This window comes from Barbatula barbatula (genome assembly GCF_947034865.1).
Source record: "Barbatula barbatula genome assembly, chromosome: 9".
Lineage (NCBI taxonomy): Eukaryota > Metazoa > Chordata > Actinopteri > Cypriniformes > Nemacheilidae > Barbatula > Barbatula barbatula.
The window spans coordinates 5462972-5487759 of NC_136772.1; the positions used below are offsets into that span (position 1 = coordinate 5462972).

At 40.1% G+C, this 24788-nt stretch overlaps 3 protein-coding genes across 5 annotated transcripts; all 3 read right to left on the reverse strand.

Moving 5' to 3' along the window:
- Positions 1–435: 435 nt before the first annotated feature.
- Positions 436–6121, reverse strand: lmln (leishmanolysin-like (metallopeptidase M8 family)). Its single transcript, XM_079465177.1, has 17 exons — positions 5822–6121; positions 5416–5513; positions 5302–5332; positions 5110–5192; positions 4889–5006; positions 4585–4763; positions 4397–4502; positions 4217–4311; positions 3867–3984; positions 3672–3779; positions 3501–3577; positions 3285–3395; positions 2963–3095; positions 2514–2673; positions 2296–2426; positions 1963–2173; positions 436–1879 (listed from the first exon to the last, which is right to left on the reverse strand). The coding sequence occupies exons 1-17, from the start codon at positions 5957–5959 to the stop codon at positions 1779–1781; spliced, it is 1998 nt and encodes a 665-aa protein (XP_079321303.1). The 5' UTR covers positions 5960–6121; the 3' UTR covers positions 436–1778.
- Positions 6122–6471: 350 nt separating this feature from the next.
- Positions 6472–11981, reverse strand: lss (lanosterol synthase (2,3-oxidosqualene-lanosterol cyclase)). 2 transcript variants are annotated; one of them, XM_079463945.1, is made up of 22 exons: positions 11882–11981; positions 11294–11462; positions 11069–11207; positions 10843–10951; positions 10513–10634; positions 10333–10429; positions 10106–10241; positions 9896–10004; positions 9704–9822; positions 9507–9604; positions 9400–9427; positions 9277–9333; positions 9109–9180; positions 8660–8710; positions 8405–8554; positions 8151–8247; positions 7933–8038; positions 7792–7857; positions 7635–7715; positions 7303–7473; positions 7133–7211; positions 6472–7028 (listed from the first exon to the last, which is right to left on the reverse strand). In XM_079463945.1, the coding sequence occupies exons 1-22, from the start codon at positions 11905–11907 to the stop codon at positions 6891–6893; spliced, it is 2220 nt and encodes a 739-aa protein (XP_079320071.1). In that variant the 5' UTR covers positions 11908–11981; the 3' UTR covers positions 6472–6890. The 2 variants fall into 2 exon arrangements, with proteins under 2 accessions (XP_079320071.1, XP_079320070.1); XM_079463944.1 differs by having other exon boundaries at positions 6478–7028; positions 9277–9427.
- mcm3ap (minichromosome maintenance complex component 3 associated protein) lies at positions 11882–24731 on the reverse strand. Of its 2 annotated transcripts, XM_079463942.1 has the most exons (31): positions 24569–24731; positions 22732–24260; positions 22409–22644; positions 22216–22297; positions 21930–22080; positions 21422–21621; positions 21201–21340; positions 20914–21111; positions 20502–20770; positions 20184–20346; positions 19255–19415; positions 18952–19175; positions 18604–18851; positions 18363–18463; positions 18126–18257; positions 17945–18049; positions 17350–17502; positions 16412–16609; positions 16254–16322; positions 16038–16172; positions 15803–15956; positions 15457–15721; positions 15268–15365; positions 14649–15039; positions 14270–14533; positions 13991–14120; positions 13686–13862; positions 13431–13581; positions 13223–13326; positions 12852–13002; positions 11882–12722 (listed from the first exon to the last, which is right to left on the reverse strand). In XM_079463942.1, the coding sequence occupies exons 2-31, from the start codon at positions 24167–24169 to the stop codon at positions 12552–12554; spliced, it is 6459 nt and encodes a 2152-aa protein (XP_079320068.1). In that variant the 5' UTR covers positions 24170–24260; positions 24569–24731; the 3' UTR covers positions 11882–12551. The 2 variants fall into 2 exon arrangements, with proteins under 2 accessions (XP_079320068.1, XP_079320069.1); XM_079463943.1 differs by lacking the exon at positions 24569–24731 and having other exon boundaries at positions 22732–24306.
- Positions 24732–24788: the final 57 nt, after the last annotated feature.

Below are 24788 nucleotides of genomic sequence, written 5' to 3' on the forward strand. Positions count from 1 at the left end.
GGAAAGATTCATACTTGCAAACGGTTCTTGTGATGTCCTAACTGTCTACATTAATCAATTACTATAAATTTCATTTGCTACAAATACAACATATTTACTTCAAATTATACAGTATATCATAATATACAACAGAAAACATACAGTAATCTTGAAAAGGGTTAAAAATGAAGATTTAGTTTAAGTAAAGCTGCCATGTTTTTTTTCAAGCTCCCAGCACAGTCAAAGCAGGAAACCTGCAATTTAATAAGTATTTTTTTTAAATGAAAACGTAATCTAACCTAACAAAAGTGTTACAAATGTAAAAACTGTTACGAATTGTCAAAGTTCTAATATTGAAACTATACATTTGTGAATTTAGTAGCGTTCTAGATTGCTTTATAGAAACCTTTACTAGTCCGCTAACACCTAAACACCTAAAACTTTTTATCTAAATAGATCTAAATGATCACATGGGCACTGCAGCTCCTTGATTTGTTCCCAATTTATTGTTCTTAGATAATGGACTTAATTAAAATGCAGTGTTGATTAAAATAAATAAAGTTTATCGAAAGTGTTTTCTATATTTTTGTTAGTGAACAATAACTACCTGCTTCCCATTTACACATATTGTGACTAAACATTTTGACCAGAGAAGTGTTAGACCCAGAGCTAGTGTGTGCTTTTACAATTATGGATAACTGAACCAGCGTAAAAAATTAAGTTAACACTGTTAAACAGTCTATGGAATCGAATTGCAAAACTTATTGCAATTCGGTTATAAGTTATAAAACAATGGACAAAAGCGAAACTAAATGGCACCTTGCAATCGAATCGAACACGTTGAATGGCAAACAAATCAACAGCTCATCTCATACAAAAGGACTTGAAATGCACTTTCTCAAGGGCTTTTATCGAGTTGGTTGTAAGAAGACAATATCTACAATATGCAGCCCTTGTAAGCACAGCCCTTCATGACAAATCTGGCAACACATTTCAAGATAAACGGAGATTCAGTCTAAAACAAGGCAGAATTTTGTCCTGTTATTAATTGTGATAAAAAAACTAAAACATATACAAAGAGGTCCGGATGTCTGAGACAACTAGTGAAACTTTCTATTTGGTTGATTTTCTCATACATATCGTTGGTGTCCTTCTGAAACCACAAATGCCTTTTATCTGATATCTGTATCTCATTCTGCAGATTCAGAACATCATATATTTCTCTGTGTCAACTTCATTTAAAATCCTCAAACTGTATGTCACAGACATAGGAACCCATTGTATATTAATCATGAGACGTTTTAAAACCTTTTCAATGACTAAGACACCAAGGAACATTCAAGTTCTAATAATTTTCTCACCCAGACTTCTCCATGCAATTTCAAAATCACCAGTAACATAACCTTATCAAAGCTCACCAACAATTTATTTCACGGGTCAAAATAGGAGCATACAAAAACACTCATGATTCCCAGCTGCACGCCTATTTTATGGCCCAATATGCCTCAGGTCCATCAAACACGCAAGGAGAACATTAATTAGCACCTGCATAACAGTGCTGCCAAACTGCAGCTTGCACGACTATGGCTTCTCATTGGATCTACGGTTCGCTGGCATGTGACAACCAGGCTGAGGTGAGCAATCCATGGCTTTTCAATCCCTACAGTACACAACTCCACACAGAGAAGAGTACTCAGATCAACACATGATCATCAGTTTGCCGTACACAACAGCTAAACCTCAAAGGAAGTCAACGGCAGCATGAAGCCTGTTCCCACCTGTCACAATCAGGACCAAATTCAGTCCCTGACACAGAGGAGGAAGCCAGCCAGCAGTGGAGTGAAAATAAACACAAGCCTCCATAAATTCACCATCAGGGAGGAAGAACTGGAACAGGGATCTGAGAAAAACAGATTATTTTATGATATAAAATATACAGCATCCAAAATACAGTTGATGCATGCTGGAAAGGCTGAATCTTACCTAAGCGAATACTCTTGGTGGTGTTTATGGGGGGGATTTCGTGAGGGAGGGGACAGTCGCTGCAGAAGTCAGCGCAGACGGGGCAGATGAGCTGCCCGTTGTAAACCCACTCGTTCATCCACACACTCACACTGATCACCTGACCGGCACGGGCACATGGATAGGACTCATTCTGCACCCAAACAGACAGACCCTGGGTTGTACAAGATACCTGCAACACGAATCACAAAACCTCAGTGCACAAAATCTAAAAAAGCATTGTTAAGTTGTTCAGTGTGTTGCAATGGCAAAAGAATGTTTGAAAATTCAAATTTATTACAGTTCATTAGTTACCTTATAGCAACCACTGCCCCAGTCTGGGTAGGTAATACGTTTGGTGCACTGCTCCATCCCAAAAGCTGACTTCTGGTACAGACACACTGACCCTGGCCCATACTGCTCTGCCCCATAGTTCCTCCAAACAGCTTAAGGGAGAAAACAATCAAGGGACTTTACACTCCAACTGTAAGTGAGAGAAAATGTGTGGGAGGTGTTGGGGAGTGAGATACCACCTGGCTGGTTCTCTTGTATTCTGCAGTAAGAACTGCGCTGGTACTCTCCGCCTACATGCCAGCTGAACTCCTGGCTGAAGGGACAGTAGTCTGCGATCTCCACCGCGCCTCCATATGCTGATAAATCCTCCTCAGCAACACCAGGGATGAGGTCAAAGTACTACAGCACACAAATATGAACATTTTTTATATATTCTAATATATTCTTTATATCCGTATGTGCATTCTCTGGGATTCAAACCTATGACTTTGTTGTTGCTGGCACCATGCTCTAAAAGTTGAACAGAGCTACACTATATTAACACTATATTCCAAAAATATATTATGTAAAGTCCATAAACAGTAACCTTTCATTAACACATGATGATTGGGAACCAATTGAGGCATTACACAAGATCTCCCCCATACAGACCTTGTTTATGCATATCTGCATTTCTCCTGAATCGTACCTGGTATTCTGGAGGAAGCGCATGCGAAAACTTCTGCAGGTTGCAGACGGCCACTGCCAGCTGGTCCTGCCTGCAGGTGAGCTGCAAAGGTGCCGTCCTCACAGAATCACAGTATGGGCTCAGCGTCGGCCTCCTGTTAAAAAAAACAAAAAAGCTTTTATTCGAAATGTTTTTCCCAATGTGTTTCAAACACACAACACGAATCACATCAGTGACCCAAACCACTATTTATAAAGTCTACTGATATCTGATCATGTTCTTACAAAATAAAACAAATGCCAGATGTATATGAGAGGGCACAAAGAACTGAAGCAAAGCTCACGTATTGCGATGTTGGTCAATCCAAAATTTGCAGCTTTTCATCACAAAGTCGCAGCCCAAACCTCTTCCCCATTCCAGATTCTCTGCCATGCTGTAATTGGCTCTGTACCACCTGAACCAGAAAACATAGTATTGTCATTGTGCCAAGTATTTTATTGACTAAAGAACGTCCACTGCTAATAAATTGCACTATAAAAGAGCTTCACACTTCCCTCACCCTGTATCCTCCATTATAGCCAAAGTTATTCTGGAAAACACTCGGTTTTGTGTGTGAGATCCAGTCATAGCTTCATTCTGTTAAAGCATGTTGAAATAAATTAACAAAAGTAACACTAACTAAATTGAAATTGAAACATTACATTTTTATTTATGGATTTGGTTTCAGTACCTCTAAGAGACGCTTTTCCCAGTGGTTGAATTCAGTGCCAGCACCTCCCTGGTTCTCCAGTTCCATGCCCTCCAGAATGGGGCAATTAAAATGTTTTCTGGCCTCCTCCTGATAAAACACATTTCTTAGCTCCCCTAATATTTCATAAGCACTGATCAATGTCTTCCATTCGGATGGCATTCCTTTAAAACTCACCACTACACGTGGAGTGACAAGAAGATGGACATCGTGTCGGACCATGCGGCCGCCTCGGATGTCCCACAGCCGGGTCGCTCTTTTGATGACTTTATCGCTCCACTGATATAACCCTAAACTGAGAACAGATATACAGAAAGAGATAAGGTGCTGTGTACATCCATTTCACATATAAACAAATATGGTAATGTGTTTAATATCATATGTGGCACGATTTAGGTAGGACATGGTAAATCAAAGCATCACACGTGACGTATTTCAAATGTTAAGGTGAATGTAATACAAATTTTAATAGCACTATATTTCAATCAAAGGAATACATTTACTGTATAATCACATCTGTCCATTACCTTTCATTGTATGCAGGAAGACCGCTCACAGAACGTGGCGTCAAAGGATTCCCGTCGTCATCGTGGAAAAAGGCAAAGAGACCAGCAGAAAAACCCTGAGAAACAAAAAGTTACATCAAAACATCAGCAGTTTTAGCCAAGCTGATTTAATGCGTAATGTTCCAGATGTAATGTTGTTACCAGGGCATGAATGATCTCATGCTTGACCGTGGACAGCATCCCTTCAAACTCCTGAGCTTGAGTAGAGATCATATTGGGACACAGATTGGCGTATCCAGCAATTGGTCTTAATATATAAAAATGTGATGTTAGCATCAACAACACCAATTACATAAAAACAATGGTGTTTCAATTTGTATTGTTGTTACCTGTCTAGTTCGGACTCGAGTTGGCAGTACGCTGCATATGCTACAATGTTCTCTTGCCCGCACCGCTCAGTGGTCATCGCACTTACGTAAAGCACAAAATCGGCCCTCTCCACCCCTTCACCATCAGGAGGACCGGCAGGGCCACAGGACTTCCCTGACTCGATACACACCCTGCATTGCTGATAAATATTTGAATAAAGATGCACAAATTCATACATTTTTAACAATGTTTATTGTAGGAATGAAGAATTGAGTCATTGTCTATAAATACTGCATTTGAAGAATGACAACGTGTGGGACCCACCTGTAAATGACGCTCAGGCACAATAACCGGACCACACTTGGTGATATCTGCACATGGTCCCTGACAGTAGCGATGTGGATCATCTTTTTTCATTAGGTACTGATTTGTTGCACATTGTCTAAAAAAATGAAATAACACAACAGACATAAACAAGATACAGGACCAAGCTTCCAGAAAAGTACGCATTTAAGAGGATTTGCTGAGGCCTAAAGGAGAATTACCTGCTCAGTAATATCGGACCGGACTGCCTACGAACCCTAAAGGCCTTCTGAAGATAATCAATGGCCTGTGGGAGGAGCTTGTCCTTTAAACAAAGCATAAGAAAATCAATCATGCATACAGCTCTATTCAGATGGGTGTGTAAGACCATTCAGAGCTAAAGAAAATGATGTCATTATTATTTCAGTTGTTACCTTCACAAGACTGCTTTTGTCTTCATCTAACCTGTGTGAGCCGTAAAGATATTGTAAAGTCAATGTATAATCATGATGTAGATGCTCAGCATCACATATAGAAATGAAACTTACCCGTCCAAGCTGGAGTCGTACTCTATCTGGATCTTTAACTGCTGCTCTGTGCTTCTTTTGGTCAATCTATCTGGCTTTAGAAACACTTTGTGTATAACCTGCAAGTACAACAAGTAGGAATAAACACATTTGCATTTACCAGTCCTTCATTACATTACATTGCATTGAGAGACAGACTCTTCTTATATGCAACATATGACCACTACAAAGACAATACTCTTGGAAGAAAATAGAAACCCACCACGAAGATTTTAAGGGATTTGATGGTTATAATAGGAATTGTATTATTTTTAACAGGAGCTATAATGATCTGTGATTCGGTATTTGACAGCAGGCGCGTTCTATGTTTATAACAGACGTAAAATAATACGTATGGAAAAGCATAAATGCAGATTGGACGACTGACCTCTGTTTGCAGGGGCACTTTATGGTTACAGGTGTGCGCTTTTGCCCGGGTGCTGCTGATGATGATACAGAGCAAGATGATGTTGTTTAAGAATAAAGCAGCTTTAACTGATCCGGGCTGCTGCCATCCTGACGCCATCCTTCAACCCTTGGCTTTAACATTCATATCTCCCTCCTGTCATCCTGCATAATATCCCTCGACATCGCACAAAATTGAACGATATTCCGAGAGGAAATCAAATCAGCTGTTCATTAAACCGGCTTTACCCATGAACCACTGAGAAGGCAGAATCAAAGCGTCGATATATCAAAATAAAAGTCCTCACGTCATAAATAATATTCCTATTAACATAACATAACATAATGATTCTTATTTGTGTTATGTATAAACAAGAGTTAAATGTATTATTTTAGTAGTGTATAAATGTGATATATTACATAATAATTTGTAATGATGTAAATATTATAATTAAAATTGTAGTTGTACAATTTCAATTGCGATTAATAGATTTGTTATGATTTATTGCATTTTTTATGATATTGTATATTTTAATATACTTATTGTATTATAACAATTATACATTATTATTAAAATAAAATAAATAAAAAAGATAACAAGTTTACAGTATAAGACAAGACTGAGACAAGACACTGGGTGTATTAAGATAATATTCTTATTTTGGCAGTATGCAGGATATACACACAGCAAAGTCTGTGACCTTTTTGTATGTTGAAATGCCTGGATGTCAAAATGTACAATTCACAATGAGGACACTTGTTTTTTGTATTTCATTTTGAGTGCGTGACAAATTAGAGACAAAAATAGATGTTTCCTTTTCATCCTCTTTCTCATTGTACTATAGAATTTTGAAGAAAAATTGCGACAAAATATTTGACAAAATATATATTAGAAGAGTACAAAGCGGTTTAACAAAAATTAATACCTTTAAAATACAAATTTTTATAGACTTTAACAATCATCTCTTATTTTCTAAAAAGCAGCAAACAGGTTTGTTTCAAAGAAAAATAGTAGTTCGCTTATTTGGAGCACAAATGCAAATATATCTGAATCACAGCTTGAGTTTTCCAGTCACGGAGCTGCTGGGGTAGAGTCGTGAGAAACGACCCAATGTCCACACAGGAAAAACATTCCTGTAAGAGGTGTAGCTGATGGCACAGCTCTTATTAAACACTCCAGAAATATTTTCCTAGACACAGAAAAAAACAGTACATACAATGCGATAGAGTCAGACAATAGATTCATTTTGGAGATTGTACAAAACTTGAGTAGATAAACAAAACTATTACTTACTTGAGGCCAGTCTCCACTGGGAAGCTGCTTGTCAATTAATAATTGAACACCTCTCTCAATTACTCTGATATCAGGATACCTAAAAATTGTTTTTAAAGAAATCATTAATAAAGTCCTGTAGATATATCTACAAACCTAAAGATCTGCTAATATACAAACACTTATGATACCTGACAGCCATTAAGCCCAGCAGTGCCCAGCACGTGTTGTGGATCTGGGAGTTCTTGCTCTGAACATAGTGTCGCTGCTCACATGACTCAAAGTCTTCACCCCAGCCTCCATCTTCCATCTGCTTAGACAGCAGGAAGTCACATGCATGCATCACCTCCACACAAACAGACCTGAAGCATGAAAAAAAGGAATGAGAAGGTTGCATTAGGTGGAAAGTGCAGTAAAGGAATAAAAGAACAGCAATGAACAAATAACGAAAACATTGAGCAAAACCAGTGCATTATGGGATTTCTCACTCCGAATTGTTTCAGTTAGAAAACATGTAACTTACCCATTCTGGAAGGTGTGGCCCATACATGCGAATGCCTCTAGACCAAACCATACACCATATGTGAAACACACTCCCCAAGACCTAAGTAAAAAACAATGATATTGTCAGAACAATTTTTTTCATTAGAAAAATGATGAATTTAAAAACCAATGCCTACCCTTCCCATGAGCCATCAGGCCTCTGGACCCTCCTGCAGTAGTTCAGACCTCCATGCAGAGTTGACCTGTAAAATCAAGAGACGAAGTTCAACCAAACCATTTCTCAAACCCCAACGTGCTGAAAGATTGTTTCGATGTACCTTATCTCCTCCGCTCTGTGCTCAGGATATACATGATGAAAGTGTTTCAGCGCCTGCATTACAGCTGAGGTGCACTCAACATACGTGTAGTCAATCATGATATCACCTGAGAAAGAAAGATGAAACGATAACAAAAAACGCAGTGACGACTGGAACTTAGTCAAGCTTTGTCATGTTTAATTTGTTAAAAAAAAGTGTTTTTCAAACTGCATGCTCACCAAAAACCTCAGATGGGTTTAGGAGCTCCAGGAGTTTTCCTCCACGCTTTGTCTCATACGTGGCAAAACCTCCATCAGGATTTCTCATGCTTAGCAGCTGAAATAGATTTACGGAGTTAGAGATTATATAGAACAAGAACACAAAGTTCTGTCTGATCAGAGAGTGTGAGACATGAAGGCTTCTTTTTTAGACTGTTGTCTATGGACATCCAAAGACACGCATAAACAATTAAATGGTCATTTTAGGGTTTTACCACATTGACAGCATCAAAGAGTCTTTCTCTGGGAATTTGTTTTTGAAGGAAACTGCATTGCTCCTGCAGTAACATTACAGATTTCAGCCCTTCTGCTGTACAGTCCGCAACTATCCAACCACAGTCATGTGTGCTAAAGGGAAATCCTCCCTGACACAAACACACACAAACGCTCATTGAAATGTGTTCATAATTATTGCAAATTTACGATTAATATTACATTTACATGTTGAGAAACTATGCACAACTGTTTACCTTGTTCATTTGCCTGTAGTATTTTTGATATTCAGGAGGATTATCTTTGATCTACAAATAAAATATACTGGTTAGATATCAACCAAACATTTAAGGCAAATCTAATGAAACCCGTTTCATTAAAGAACAGATATTTATTTAATTTTGATTTCCAAATAAATGATAAAAAATAATTAAAATTCATTAAACTCAATGCATATAATATACGAACGAGGTTGTGATATATTTTTATATATAAACATAATGTTATTACTTGCTGAATATATCTATTTTTTACTTATTATCTAATAAATTCAATTAATAAAATGTCATGAGGCAAACAATATTTTTCTTTCTTTCTTTCTTTTGATTTTGATAGGTCATGATATTCACAAAATTCCCTCATTAACATATTTAGCATTGCCACCCACAGTCAACTAAACAACCATAAAGAGGCTTTAATGATGTACCTGAGTCAGATCAAAGAAATGATGGGCTTGTCTGAGACACTCTGTAAACCTAGGATTATCTTGGGCACCTGCCTGTTCAGAGAAAAATTCACAATTCAACACAAAAAGTTATTTACAACCATGTTCTATTTGGGAGTAAAGTCGAAAAATGAACAATGTCCTGTGCACCTCCAGAAATGCCTGTACCGCAAAGACAGTGTCCCATAGCTGTGAGCCATTTGTTCCCTGTAAAATGGAAATAATAATGTTTAGCATAAATGTCATGCATTCTGTCATGAGAAAACAACTCACCTGCATTTTCATTCCATCCAGACCCAGCCTGTAAAGTTAGGAGAAAAGTTCAGCAGAAGGTCACGAACAAAACATTCATGAGATATTTCCATACACAGATCACTGACCATAAGTAGTCTGGAATCCTAGAAACATGTTTCTGGAAAGCGGGTGATTGGGGTCCATCCACATACCAGCGGACTAACATATTGATCGTTTTTGAGATCTGACAAAACAAGTTTGAGTATCATTGAGTAAACTGTATTATCAAGGTAGACTTCAGATTTCACTTTCGGTTAAGGGTAAGCTGATTTTACTCTCTCACCGGGCCGATGCTGATGCACTTAGTGAAGCGATCGTCTGCATTGATATGATCGTAGAGCTCCTCCACTGCTTTTTCTCTTAGCATTGTGCTGTGATGAGCTTCATACGCATTCAGGATCCCTGTAAGATCATGTTTATGAATATTATGTGAATCAAAACCAAAAGGAGAAAAAGACGCTTTACTTGAGCTCACAATATGCGACTGTAAGCAAGGGGCTGTGTGGTGTGTACAAGTCACAGTTTGCCACATTGTTCCTCTGAGCTGGCCAGTTAATAGTTGAGTAATCTTGGACATACAGTTCCTGTTTGAAACAAATAACATATACATTTTCCATAGCATACATATTTGCTTTGACCAATTTAATCAGGTCTGGCCCCTTGTGGTAAAACTGTGGAACTGCACCTGTCTTAAACTGAGCACCAGAGAATCCTCATCAGCACACAATCTGACTGCATAACAGTAGCTCATGGGCAGGTAAACCTGACGACAATGGCACCATAAAGTGGAGGGATGTGCTGGCACCCAGGAAGGGAACAACCTGATTAAATTAGACATAGCAAGCGCAACTATATTAATGAACAAAACAAACACAATAGGAATATAGTACTATAACTGAAATCTCTACGTACCACATTTCTGGAAAGAGAGTATTCATTCCATCCCAGCTGTAAACGTTAAGGATGGCCAGCCAGAATTTACCCCAAGAGGGTATGCCGACAGCACCCCCTGAAACAGAGCAGAACCACGTGTCTCATTCAGTAGGCAACGCTATAGATAAGCACACTGTACATCTCACAGCGTTTACAGACCTTTGCTGTGCAGATTGTTCCTCGCCCGAACCATATCTGGATCATCAGGACCAACTCCTAGAATTCTCATGGTGGTATAACTCAAAGCTGTTCCAAAAACAGTAGACTTATCCTCAATGTGCCTGGAAAATAAACATTTCTGATAATTCCTCCATTCCTTAAGTGATGCCGTAGCTTATAAACATTAAAAAACCTAAAAGGTATGCATATAAACAATTGTATTAACATTGGAGTAACGAAAATTAGACTTAAATTGATTTAATTATAATGAGAATGTTACTTCGATGTTTGGTGAGAGTCATCCACATTTAACAAAAGATAAATACTCACAGGCCCCAGCCTCCGTCAGGCAGTTGTACAGAACGCAGGTATCTAACCATCTCCTGTTTCCATGCTTCTGGGAGATGGATCTTCGCAATATGACACGTTATAAGTAGACCTGAAAACCACGAGACACTATGTGAATCCTTTATTTTTATTTAGTAATGATGTATGAACTGGACAAAAGATATTATGACGTTCACACTCACTCGAATCCAAATGAATCAGTCATTACCTGGCAGTAAGAAAAGGGGTCCACCATAATCTCCGGCCCAATGTCCATCTTCGCCCTGCAGACGGCTGTAGAAATCCATTCCCTTCAGTGCAGCTTCTACTGCGGTATGTGCAGTTGGGGATGCTGCGATAAACTCCGTCTGACGTCAAAAGTAACGTAAGAGAGTGTAAAGCATGCCATGCATTCTAATGTAGTCAAATGCTGATTATATGGTTTTATGTTTACCGTATCCAATCCCAGAGAGTGGCATTCAAGCATGTTCTGCTGTCTGTCAGTGCCGTCTGCATCCTCTATATACCTCCAGGTCTGTCTGCCCTCTACATTGCTCAACCTCCAGCGCCTGAGATCTGTCCCAGGCTCAGTCTTATATGGGCCACCCCTTCTACGCAAACACCTGTATGAAACGTACAGAAGTTACACTTGCAGTGACACTTATAACAAAGTTACACCTTTAAATTCAACACACTATGAATGATGCAATTTAGATTATATATTTAAATAAGCATTGTAATTATAAAAATAGAATAATGATACTGTTTTTTAATATTTTATTGATTTATTTTAAGGCTTTTATACGGTGCTATTCAAACATTGACTTGCATTGGAGCTGCAAAATAAGTAAAATAAATCATATTGTAAAATCAAGCATTGTTATAACAAAAAAGTAAATTGGTGAGACTGGATTAGTGATGAGAATACTGGTTTAAAAATATAAAACGTCAAAATTATTTCTGTTTAGCGGGTTTTGCATTGGTAAAATATATGTACAAAAATAGCAACAATAGTATTCACAAATGAACATGAATAACTCACGTTCCCTCTGTCATCATGCAGTTCATAAGCAAAACTCTGTGACCTAAACAAGAGCGGACTCATTTCAACAGACCGACCGCTCAACGCCTCATTTATATATATCTGGGCAATGTAGTTTTTTTTTCTCACAAAACGTCGAACGAACGAAAATATGCTTCTCGCGTAAACTACATGCCCCACAATGCCCAGCGTCGCCTTCCGAGCGAGGTTTCGAATGGAGAGATATGACCAGAGTACGGTCCGTCCAATCACAAGCTGGGAAATCCAGCAAAGATGGGCGTGACATTCGGGTTTGGACGAATCACGTTTGAAGCGTTATGAATAAACAATAAGGCGAATGTGTGTTCACAATAGGTGCAGTTCAAGAACACTTCTATACGGCATTGCAGTTTAATAAAAAACGGATTTAATTGTTGTCCAGAAATACACTTTTTAATAAAACAATTTTGGTGGCATTTACAGGTATGTAGGTGAAAAGTATGTCTAAAGAAAAATGCACTGATTTGATCAATGTATAAACAAAAGAGGAATTTACATAACAACTATACAAATAAACAGATAAGACACATGGCAAACACATTATTTTAATTGTAAAAACAAAGAAAACTGTATACAAGTAAAGAGCAACAAGTGGTCAAATAAGACTTTATCATAAAGACCTAAAGCACTTTCAGGTCTCAACAATGTCTAAAAGACAGTTCAGCTTAAGATCACACACACGATCCTCCTCCTGTTGACTTGTTAACTCTCGTTTCAAGTCCTGCAGACGCTGCAACAAAGATAATGGTCTGCTTTTTTCACAACTAGATGACTTCTTAACTGGTTCATCCGATTCACTTTCCTTAAGAAAACACACCAAAATACATTTAAAGAAACATTGCAGAGGCCTTCAAAAAACGCACGACGACACATTTAAAGATCACTATTTTGTCAAGTTAAAAAAGTTTATTTAAGACTGCTTCTGCTGTACCTGTAAGTGGACGTTAGCAGCAGCATGGCGCTTGTGTGACGGGGTTACTCTCAAAGGCGGTGCAGAGAGGAGGGTGGAGGGCAGGAAAAGGGGAAAAGATGCAGAGCGCAAAGGATCCGCATCAATACGACGCTGAATCTGCTCTCCGATCCTACAGACACATGTGGAAAAATTCTCAATTTTATTTGATTTTGAAATCAAATTAGATATCGCTACTGGTTTAGTAGCCACACTATAAAAAAAGATGAAGTCCAGTGCTGTATGCTTATTAACCCAATTTGTGCTAAATAGTTGTTCGTGTTGGATTATGTTTTATTCAAGGTTTTTTCATACTAAATTAAGGAAGTGCAAATAAAAATGTTAACACTAACCGCTGGCCCTCAGCGTTCATCTCATGAACGGCAGACAGAGTATGTTGAAGCTGCTGCACTATAGAAGTGTGTGCGTTGTCTGGAGACCCTTCTGTTCTCATTCCCTTTTAGGAACACACAAATACAGTCAGATTGCATTTATGATGAACGCCACATGTAAATATGACACTCACTCTTGTTAAAAGCTCGGGCTTTGCTAAAACTGTACCTGTATATGAACATTGCCAGCAGCAGGGCGCTTGTGTGAGGGGTTCGTGTGTAGAGGAGATGCTGAGAGGAGGCTGGTGGGCAGAGGAAGAGGAAAAGAGGCAAGGTTCTCAGGCCCCGCTTCCATCAGACGATGAATCTGATCTCCAATCCTACAGAGAGAGGTTTAAATAAAAAAACAATAATAAATAAAATTAAGTGAAAAAGGCTGAAGCCAACGATATAATCTAATAATATTTCAATTGTAAAAGCACACCTCTTGTCCGTAACATTCATCTCACGAACAGAAGAAAGAATACGTTCAAAGCGCTGTGCTATGGGAACATCTGAGGTGTCTGAAACAAAAGGCTCCTCCTCCATGTCTATCTGACTTTGAAACAGCTGCTGCTTGTAGAGGCGTCTGGATGCCTTGGGCAGCACTCCGATCTTTAACCTACAAAAAATATTAAATTCAGTTTGAATATTTGTTGACAGACAACTGTTTGAAAAGGTGAGGCTGAATATTTGATACTGTAAAGAATAAAAATGAAAAAAGCAAAACAGAGTCAATGAGACTCTTACTTGTCTGACGCCTGTTGCTTCTCACAGAATGTCTGTTTCAAAGCCTCGATCCAGCTGTCAGGAGGCTGAAAACCTTCCAAACTGTCTTTGTTGAAGTACACGAGAATCTCGCCATCATCTGTGAGTGCATCTGTGACAGCAGCGAAATAGGCATTTTAATACCAATGAAAAGGGTCTGATGTTCATTCATATTCACGTGGATCAGGTTTACTCAAATTTATACTACAGAAGCAACTGACATTCTTATGCCGATCCATCCCTAAAGTCTGTGGCTCTCACCTTCTGTCACAAGAGGATCTAAACTCCAGTCTTTCATGCGATGCTCTACACACAGACATATTATCTCATCCCAGGGAATATCATGAAAGGACGGTCCAATCTCCTCAAACTCATCCTCATCTATTCCATTCACATGTAAATACTGATAGTTGACTCTTCTCAGCAGGTTCTCTAGTCGGGACATTAGGATGGGTTGGCTTAGGGGTGATGTGGGGATCTGGGATAAATACTTCGATATAGAGGCACACAAGTGTGGCCAGGTAGCTGTGGAGAGGAGAAGATAGGTTTAAGTTTTACCGTATGTAGGGTACCAAAAACAAGTCCGTTATTGCAAATACTGTTTATAAGACAGCAATTTACTATAGAAAACAGAACCTACCACTTATGGGAGGCAGATCCCATTTCGGAAGCTGTCGGCTAAGGATGGCCCTCCTCAGCCAGTTCAAGTGTTCTGGAGAGTTCCAGTCCAGATGAGGAATCAGTTCGTTGTTTTCAGGGTAAGAAAACTCAGGAGGTGGCCAGCACAGATTGGCCAGCTGCTCTGATGAAACCACATCTGCCAGAAAACCCAACACGCTGTTACAGAGCTGCATGATGGGCTCCGGGTGTTGAGAAGGAAGACCTGCTTGTTTTCTATCCTGCTTGTCTCGTTGGAGTCTGGAATGGAACTCACGGCACAAGCCTGATTCAACAACCTGAAGCAGGGTCTGAGAGGACAGGGATGGGCCGGTACAGGAGTGGGAGGCAAGCCATCTCACTACATGACTCATCTGAGGTGAAACATTAACAAACTTAATACATAATATTACAATCACATTATAATGATTGAAATGTTTGTTTTATAAACTTGAATAAAATATCAAGCAACATGGCCACATTAAAAACCACAGTAACTAAGAGCAAGCAGACCAGATTGATGAAGAAGATATTTTAATAATACAATTTAGAAGAATATAAAACTAGATTTTCAAACAAAAACAAGGAGTGTTAAGACCGACCTGCTCTGAGCCTTGCAGGTCAGTGAGGGCTGCTGGTATATGGATGAAGATGTATTCAGAGATGAGACCATCTTTAACCAATGTGTTCAACATGAGTGCTGTGAAGTCAGACAACACAATAAATATACTAGATGTGATTTCCAGCCATAAGTCTTGGATGTCTGTAAAATAATACATAAAATGTATTACCTTCCTCTAAACCCTGATCACTGGTTCTACCCTCTTCATTATCAGTAACCACCACAGCCAGGGGTAAAGGGGAGTGCCAGCATCTGGCTTGTTGCACCTGTCTCAGCTGGAGGAGGGCAGAGAGCAGGGTCACATCTTCCTCTTCCTGCCCCAGTCCAGCACTAAGTGGAGGAGGCAGTAGCATCAGCAAAGCATTGGTACCGTGAAGATCTATCTGTTTCTCCGAATAGCATTGATCTTCCTCGCTCAGGGGGCCATGACTTGCCTGCACACAGACACAAGGTTTAGTCATCAACTGATAATTATAATAAAATGACATTTAAGAAGCTGACTTTTTTAAGCTCACCTTTACAGAGAGGTAAACTTCATGAGTCTTTTCCCCAACATTTTGGAAACTATGACTGAGGCACAGCGTCCTCAGGTGTGATTCTTTTTTTTTTTCACTCTCTTCACTTGTGTTTCCTCCACCCAATTTCACCTCAATCCAGTCAGTCAGAATCCTGCATAAATAAGTGGAGGCCAGTCACAATGTCATACAGTTTAATATTAATAAACAGGTTCCCCGTCACACGTTTCCTTACCTGCCAGCAAAGCTTAAATCGCAATCCCGGTCGCTTGGCAAAAGAAGAGTGGCTTTCCAGAAGATTCTGTCAGGTGCATAAGGAACGCTTTCTGCCACAAGCATGGGCACATCAAGAGGCATCCATACACGTTCACTGCCAAAAATTAACAATGTAATATACTTACAATAAAATATAATGTTTCAAATATGATTTACTCATTTGAATTTTACTTACCTCAATAAAAGATTGTAGTAGTAGGAAACTTTCATTTGATGAACTGCTCCCTGTCTCATTTTAAGCAGGCTTAAATAGCAAAGGTTTTTAATTTTTTGGTTATCTCAGGAAGCACAAAAAAACAACTAAAGTGTACAGATATAGAGCTGTACGCTCACCTTGTGCAGGACACAAACATGTTCCCAGAGTTCCCCAGGTTAACCATCCCCTGGGCTAGGAGGTCCAGACAGTGACTAGAAGGTGCACTGGGGACGAGGGCCTGTAACTTGAACCGTGGATCCACACAGCCTGGGGCAGCAGGAAAACCACGCATCTGTCTCTTCAGCTGACGTCGCACAGCTACAACGTCAGACCACCTAAAGTACAAACATTGTTGTTACTAAATCCACAAATCTTTCACAAAATCCAAACTGATGCACCCATTTAAGACATTTTATAGAATAGGTAACATGCTACTTCATGCATTCTGATTTCTGTACACAGATGAATGTGCTGGCTTCTGAAGCTTGAAATAGTCAACTCAAAAAACTAGTTGAACATATGACGTAGTATTTCTGTGCTCGATTCACTCCGCCAGGGTTCGTACAGGTTTCGGGAAGTTTTTTTTCGAACATGGATTCCCGGCTCCAAGTCTCTTATTGGACAATTCTCCAGTTTGTTCACTGTATTTCGGTGATGAATGTTATGTAAACATTATATATTAGGTTATATTTCAACCGGCACGACACAAGTCCTATGTCTGTGTTTTGTTGGCAATCTGCATGGTACGTGCACAATGTAAACGACACAAACTTATAGTGAATCAAGAGGGATAATGCGATGGTGTATTGTGTGCTTGTGCTGTAGTTCCGCCCCCCTGCCCGCCTCCAGTGCTTTTTCGGAAAAAACGTACAGCTGTATCTATTATATATTATCATTATATATATAAATTTCATCAAACTAAATAAAGAAGATACGAAGTATGCAATACTACTGTATATGTGCTCAAGAATTTTAATATGAGATTGGAGGAATAACTGCGTGGGTTACCTCATCTTTTACAGTTTTCTCAAACACATAAACAGTACAGTACATAGACAAAGTTCCACAAACAAACCTCTTGATGAACTTGCGGATACGTCTCAACTCCTTATTTAGGATCTCCTGAGCCACCGCGGCCAACTCCTCAGTCAATGTCTCCTCTACTATTCTGTTACTCTCCTCCACTGAGCACTGAGCAATAAAGGATGCTTTCTCCTCTAATGCAAACCTGAAAGAACAAAATCATGCAGGTTGGATGAATGTCATGAAACTAATTTTTAAGGAACAGTGTCTTCATTTTATTCACCCTCAAGTTGTTCCAAATCTCTAGTAATGTCTTTGTTCTGATGAAAACATAGAAGGATAAATGGGCGGTGAAGGGTGGCTTGAATGTAGGAAAGCAAACAGTTCTGGGGTACTTTTGTAATTTTTCCTACTTTGGTCGTCAATGGTGGCCAAGCCCTCTTGTGTCCATCAGAACAAAGAAATGTATACAGATTTGGAACAACTCGAGGGTGTTTAATAATGCCATAATTTTATATTTGGGTGAACTGTACCTTTAAGGAGCTTTTTCCCTTAAACTAGTCCCTATTTACATGGCAACTTTTACTTTATTTTCCTTTCAAAAACACATTTTACAGTACAAATTCTGAGAAATGAACTTGAGGTACCTGATCTCAGCCTTAGCAGTTTCATGAATGTTTTCTGTTAGCACATCCTCGCTGATCTTAGCACACAGCTCCCCACTGAACTGCTCCAGGAAGGCCTCTCTTCGCCTGACATCAAACACATTAAGAAGAAGCATACACGGCAAAGACTTCTATTGTGTTAAAAGACAAGTCGTTTATATACCTGGCTTCTTCGATTCTGCGTTTCTCCTCTGCAATTCTGACTTTCTCAGCTTTGATCTCTGATATTGATATTTCCCCCAGCATCTGTTTAATGACCTCATACAGGACCATGTCCAGCTCGCCATCCGTCACACTGTGGGACAAACACGGTGTTAGAATCTATACTGGTTGAGAATACACTAGAACAACTTATACTAAAGTGATGCTGTATTTTAAGCAAATATATATCCAGACGTACCTGTTGGCCGTGGACACGTATTCAGCTGCTGTACGAGTTATGTCAGAAACTTCAGCTTCCACAACCTCATTGAGCACTGCATCCATCACAGCCATGATATCCTGTCAGAGATGCATGGGACAAGTTGCATGCCAAAATGAAATTTCTTAAAGTTGGGAGGTATGGTACATATTCTGACAACAAGCTGGCTGTGGAAGAAATCATCTTTAAACTCCATTCCGCAGTGACATAGGTGTCTCACCTGATACGTGTAGGCTGGTTCTGCTTTTGGTGGTGGAGGCTGGGCTGGCTGTAGGGGGAATATGGTTTGGAAAATGGTAGGCAGAGTAGATTCTGCAGTTTGGGACTTCTCGCTGGTTTCCTCTGTGACTTTGGGTTTAACAGATTCGGCTGTGCCACAGGTCTCACCAAACACATGTGGTTCAGCCAGAAGTCTGGATTTGATCTGAAGCCTGAGGTCAGGCACCAACTCCTGCCTCTGAGTAAAACCTGACAAAATCAAGAAAATTTGACATTTGTTCATCAACTCACTGAGATGTTTTAAATACATCCTTGTACTTCTGTATACAAGTTGTCAATGCATTCACACCTTTTAAAGCAGCTGGTGGAGGCTCTGTGGAGAGACCATCACCGGTGTACTTGTTGTTGGAGTCAAAGCTGCAAACAGGGGTGTGGTGGGATGGGTTGGGCAGCGGTCCACCGTTGACCACCTCTCCAATCAGAACAGTTCTCTTATTCTCAATAATGATGGATTTTCTCTGAGGCAGGGATAAATGGGGCTCCTGAAAGGATCTCCGGCTAAGTTCCACCAGACTGAGAAAATGGACACGATAAAATTTTCATACAATACTGGATGTGAGAGGATCCAAATGATAGTTAAAACAGGGCATACCCATCACTGATATTAAGGCCGAACTGCTGAATGAAGTCTGTTGCCTCGGCGGCATTGCGGAACATAAGCATTCTGACAAAGTTCTCGACTGGAAAAACTGTAGATCTCAGAGAGCTAACGGTAAAGGCTATATTGAGAATTGTCAAGGCCTTGCTTCTCACCTAAACAAACAAGGAAACACAGATACTGTGAAAAAACAACATGGACCACATTATATTTCAACCGGTTTCCACACTTAACTAACCATTCAATTTACATTTAGGCATTAAAGTGATAGTTCACCCAAAAATGAAAATTCTGTCATCATTTACTCACCCTCTAATGATATCAAACACTAAGACTTTCTTTTTTTTGCAGAACACAAAATATATTTAGAAGAATATTGGTAACTGAACCATGGTGGTACCCATTCACTTATATTGTATAGACACAAAACCAATGAGAGTCTAGGGGTACCGCCATTGTTCAGGTACCAATATTTTTTTATAATAACTTCTTTTGTGTCATCGGTTTGAAATGATTACAGAAATGTCATAATTGGATGAACTAACCTGTTAAGTTGATGCTTTTCTCCAAAGCAACTTACAGCACTGAGTAAAACAATACTTTATTAATATGCAATAATATGAAAAGCGCTATTAAAACTTAAAAACGTAAGCGATAGAGAAATAAAAATATATGCACTCACTCAACATGGTTCTGTTAAGTATTCATGGAATACTTACAGTTCTGTTTACTAAGAAGAAAAACCTACCATTGCTAGTCAAAAGCTAAGACTACTAAATCACAACCAGATGGTATTTGTTTCTCATTCCTCGTCATCTGCACTACCCAACATTAGCCCACCTCCTTAGCAACTCAGAGTTTAGGAGAAATTTCTCCTGGCTTGAATTATGGAATAATACTGACTCAAGAAGAGATGCACTTACCTGATTGAAGTATCTGTGAAGCATGCAGCTGCTCAAATAGGAAGCTGAGTTCACAAGCTTGAAGAAGCGGACAAAGTTATTACTGTTGAGCTCTGCAAAGGCCTGCACTGCAAAATCCACCTCCGGAGACTCTCGCACGTCTTTACGGAACTGCTGCACCTCACTGCGTTCACACACAAAAAACATCCATCACTGCATAGAATGTCTCTGTTCTTCTGCTTATGCTTCAGGTACTTCATAGATCCCCACTAGAATTCTCAATAAAACTAAGAGACACCTCACCCCCTCATTGTTTTATTATTTTTTTCATAGCCATACCGTAGAATGTCTCCATCATTGAGCTTCAGCAACACGTTGTACTGACGGAACTCTGCCTCATTGGGGCAGTACACCCCTTTGGTTGCCAGGTCTTGATACATCTCCTTCAAACTTTGCAGGCATTTTGTCAAATTCTCATTGTTGATCTTGGTGTCGAAAGACATCATCGGCTCCTGACATAGGTGATGGGCGCAGTGAATGTGAAAACGAGTGCATTTCTCGATGAGCGACACTGTGACCGGATCACACAAATGCTGCTGGGTAATGTCCTGTAACAGGGGGTTTAAATGAACATTAAAAACAATGGTAATAAGATTAACACTGCACACTGAATATCACAATGAATTATGGAGAACACAATTCATCATTTAGTAAGATGCCTTAAATCAAAGCAATGAGAGTAATAACCCACCTTGCGAATTCCTCTGGTCCTGTTCCAGACAAAATCATACCAGTCTCGATAATTTCCTTCACCCTGGTCCATAACCTGAGTCACCAGATAGTCCATACTCATGCTTAGCACAGGAAGTGGCCTAAGCTCATGAGGGAGAGGTTCTTCCTGATCGGCCGATGACCTGCTGTACTCTTTGATGGCGGCAAAATGGTCTACCTGAGGCATCCCAAAACGAGTCAAAGGTAAACATTTAAAGCAAGAAATGGATCCATAGCTTAACATAACTGGATCCAGCTGCCACAAACCTTCTCTGTATCTGGAAAAACCTCATAGACGCTTAGCTGATTGCGGGTCTCCCTCATGTACCGCTCCTTTTCTGGACACATATCAGGGCAGGTCCCCACAAAAACTTTTGACATGTCTAGGTCTGTTCTTTTGATCCGAGCTTCAGGGACAAAAAAGACATTAATTTTATAATGTTCATTGACAAAAGCCATGCAAATAAATACAGTAATATGTATTGTACCTTGCCGTAAGAGCTTGTCTCTTTGTTCTAGGAGACGGTATCTCTCCTCTGCCGTTTCAGCCACCTGACCAATTAAAGGCTGCAGAACCGAAGGCAGGTTGACAACAGGTCGTTCTATACTTCCCTTCTCTGAGACCGATCCCGGTGATGTTTCAATCTCGAATTGAAGTGTTTTAGCAACTGAGGACATGATTGGAGAGCTGCAAAAATGCATGCAACAATAATTGGGCGTGAGCTAAATAACCACAAAATGGCTGCAGAGAAGGGATGCACAATAAATGATCGGCCATATCGGTATCGGACGATAAATGGTCATGTTAAATGATATAGGCTTTTTGCATTTTTTTCAGAATATTTAGATACTTTTTTAATGAAGGAATATTTAGATATTCTATATCGGCCAATACATCGATTATCCGGCCTAAATTTACATATCGGTGCATCTCTACTGCAGAAAGTTAAATACATTTATTACAAGAACACATTTTAAAGGGTTCTTTGATAATACCCTTTAGCGAGAGTGCTAGGGATGCTGGTGGCTAATGATCTGGGAAGTGGCTTGCGAATAGGTGATGACTGCAACAATCCAGCAGCCATCTCCATCTCTCCGCTCACAGGATCTTTGACCTCTGTAGGTATTAGGCCTTTCTCACTTGAACCTGTAAATAAAAAGCATAGTGCTCGTTAGGCATGAGCATAATAAGAATCAGACTAAAATGTTCGGCACTGTATAGGTAAATGGTCATTTGTATTAGACAACACACAATAGGCGTCCAAATTGTGGCTTTACTAACTTTGCTTTTTTCTTTGCCAAAATATTTGAATTTCATTCCTTTGAAACAGCTTTCCCTTCTTTTTGGCTTTGGCAGCAGATGCCTGAAAGGTGAGAAAAGTGTTAACCTAATCCCTCACGAGGAAAATAATTAAATGTAATACATTTTCTGACAATAAACACTGAGTACTATAAACCGAATTAGATCTGCTCACGTGATCTTTAAAATGCACAATGGCTAGATTCTTCTGAGGCCTGCAATACACCTTGAGCACTTTCCCAAAGTGCCCGAAATGCTGTACAATGAAGTCCTTCCTGTTGTAGTTGGGTGGTATCCCCTTACACTGAATGACGGTGGCATCAGTGGGGGAAAGACCACCCAAACTATCAGTGCTCTCCTTTCGACCAACACATCTACCTGAAGTGAGCATCTGAGAGTCAGGTTCATGTGCTAAAAACAAGCGATAAGAACAATGTTAGCAAGGATAGATTCTTGGTTATAAATAAAATACAGAATATTTCGTGTTGAGCAACTTACACATTTCCTCAGCTTTTCTCCCATCTGTCGGATCCTGAGATTTAGGTGGTACATCACTAGCTGGACCAGGAGGATCAGGTCTGTCTGGAGGAGGAGGACCCGGTCGGTCTGGAGGGGGAGGACCCTCTCTTTTTACAGGGCTGACTTTAGACTTTATTAAATCAGACATTACACTACGGAAGAGGCCTGGAGCAGCACCTCGGGTCCTAAGCAGCGGGCGTTTGGCTGGTTGTCTTGGGCCCTCTGCGCCAGCCTCAGCGCTTTCGCTTTTAGCAGCTTTTCCCTGAGCATTATTTGGATCTAACATCTCCTCTTTCCGCTTTATGCCGAAACTCGCAAAGACTGTTTCCCCTCCACAGCTTTTTCCATTATCATCTCTTTCCTCTGTTCTGTGTGAAGCTTCGGTTTTGGGTGCCCCAAATCCAAAAGATACACTTCCAGCAACACCAAACGCAGGCACTTTTGTCTCTACCTGTGGCTGGAGAGTCTTAGCTGTAAAGCTGAAAGAGGAAGGTGTGGTGGGCTGAGAAGCAGGCGTACTGCTGATGGTAGGATTGGCAGGTTGCGAGAAGGTAAACTGTATGTTGTTGCCACCACTGACTGTCTCCTGGGGAAAATTTGAACTTGAGAGTGAAATAGATGGGGCTGCTGCCGGCTGCGAGAAACTGAAGCCCAGGGTGCTTGGTTTAACACATGAGAATAGAGAACCAACAGATGTACCACTGCTAGTCACAGCCTTGGATGACCCAAAAGGTTCTGGAGCTGAGGAAAGGTTTGCGCTAGGAGGTTCCGGACTGACGCTGAAAATAGGTTTGAAAACAGATTCATTGGGTGGGTTGAAACTAAAACTGCTCCCAATGCCACTGGTGGGATTATCAGGTCTGGCCCCTCCAGAGGAACTTAATGTTGCTGCAGGTACAGGCAACGCAGAAAGCTGACCAAAACTGGACTGGGTTGTAGTAGTATTACTGAAGTTGGTTGATGATGAGGGCATGCTTGAGGAAACACCAAATCCAGATGGTTGACTGAAAGCAGAGACCTGACCAAATGCAGGCACTGGGTTTTGACCTGTGGCTTGAGCGTATGAAGGAGGTGGAGCTCCAAATCCCTGTGTCTCCTGACCCATATTTGAGCCCTGTCCAAAAACTGGTGTTGATGCCAAAGATGAAAATGATGAAGGCTGCCCCGGTCCTTGGGTTAGCCCACCGCTCTGGCCAAAAGCAGGCGTCTGGCCAAAAGTAGAAGCTTGGCCAAAGACAGAAGACTGTCCCGCTAGCTGGCCAAACGTTGGTTGAGTAAAGGCAGAAGCTTGTCCAAAGCCAACACCCTGCGTTGTGTTCTGCTGTGCAAAAGACTGGAATAAACTGCCAGACTGATTTGTGTTACTTGTGGCCTGAAAGGGAGTCTGTGGTCTACCAAATATGTTTGAAGGATTCATTATGGATAACAGAGGAAAATACAATAAAGGTTAGGATTTATTAATGATCAGAGCAAATCCTCCCGAGTAGATGATAAAAATACGTTGGGTCCTGTAAACAAAGAATGAAAACCGATGAAAACATTTCTTTATATGGCAATTTAGCTAATCCCAACCGTTAATATTATAAACCCGCAATTTATAAACAGTCCAAAGAAAGCACAACAATAACATATCAGATAAGAAATAAAACAGCTCAATGCTGTTGTTCCGAGTACCGCTTGTAACGAACTACTCAACTCCACTTAACTCCACAAAATAATTTGACTGACGCACTAATCATTCTGTTTTGGCTCTAAATGATATTTACTGAAGATCAACACACATAAACACATAAAATAATAATAAACAACGAAATACTTTGTCGCTGTTCCCCTCGCGCTCCGACCGGATGTTGATTTCTCTTCTTCTTGAGCTGGCGGATGATGCGCTGATTCACTTCACCGTAAGTGTGGCGACAGCGCCCTTTGCTGTCGGTCAGAAAGCACGACAATAACACGAGGCGACTGTAATGAAATTAAACGTTTCACGTAAAAAACATACCCAAAATTAAACAATTTACCCGTATAGGTTTTTAAAT

Bases quoted from the DNA above. Each gene is read 5' to 3' on its own strand.
- mcm3ap (XM_079463942.1), bottom strand. From the start codon at position 24,169: ATGAATCCTTCAAACATATTTGGTAGACCACAGACTCCCTTTCAGGCC. The intron at 22,645-22,731 runs GTAAGTTGCTCA...GCTTGTTTTTAG, and splicing joins GAGAAAAGCTGAGGAAATGT to CACATGAACCTGACTCTCAG. The intron at 20,771-20,913 runs GTGGGTTATTAC...CCCCTGTTACAG, and splicing joins GGACCAGAGGAATTCGCAAG to GACATTACCCAGCAGCATTT.
- lmln (XM_079465177.1), bottom strand. From the start codon at position 5,959: ATGGCGTCAGGATGGCAGCAGCCCGGATCAGTTAAAGCTGCTTTATTC. The intron at 3,780-3,866 runs GTGAGTTTTAAA...GTGTTTTATCAG, and splicing joins TTGTCACTCCACGTGTAGTG to GAGGAGGCCAGAAAACATTT. The intron at 3,578-3,671 runs GTACTGAAACCA...ATGCTTTAACAG, and splicing joins GGGAAAAGCGTCTCTTAGAG to AATGAAGCTATGACTGGATC.
- lss (XM_079463944.1), bottom strand. From the start codon at position 11,907: ATGAACTGCATGATGACAGAGGGAAC. The intron at 7,716-7,791 runs GTAGGCATTGGT...TTTTTTACTTAG, and splicing joins CCTGATGGCTCATGGGAAGG to GTCTTGGGGAGTGTGTTTCA. The intron at 7,212-7,302 runs GTATCATAAGTG...AACAATTTTTAG, and splicing joins CTGGGCTTAATGGCTGTCAG to GTATCCTGATATCAGAGTAA.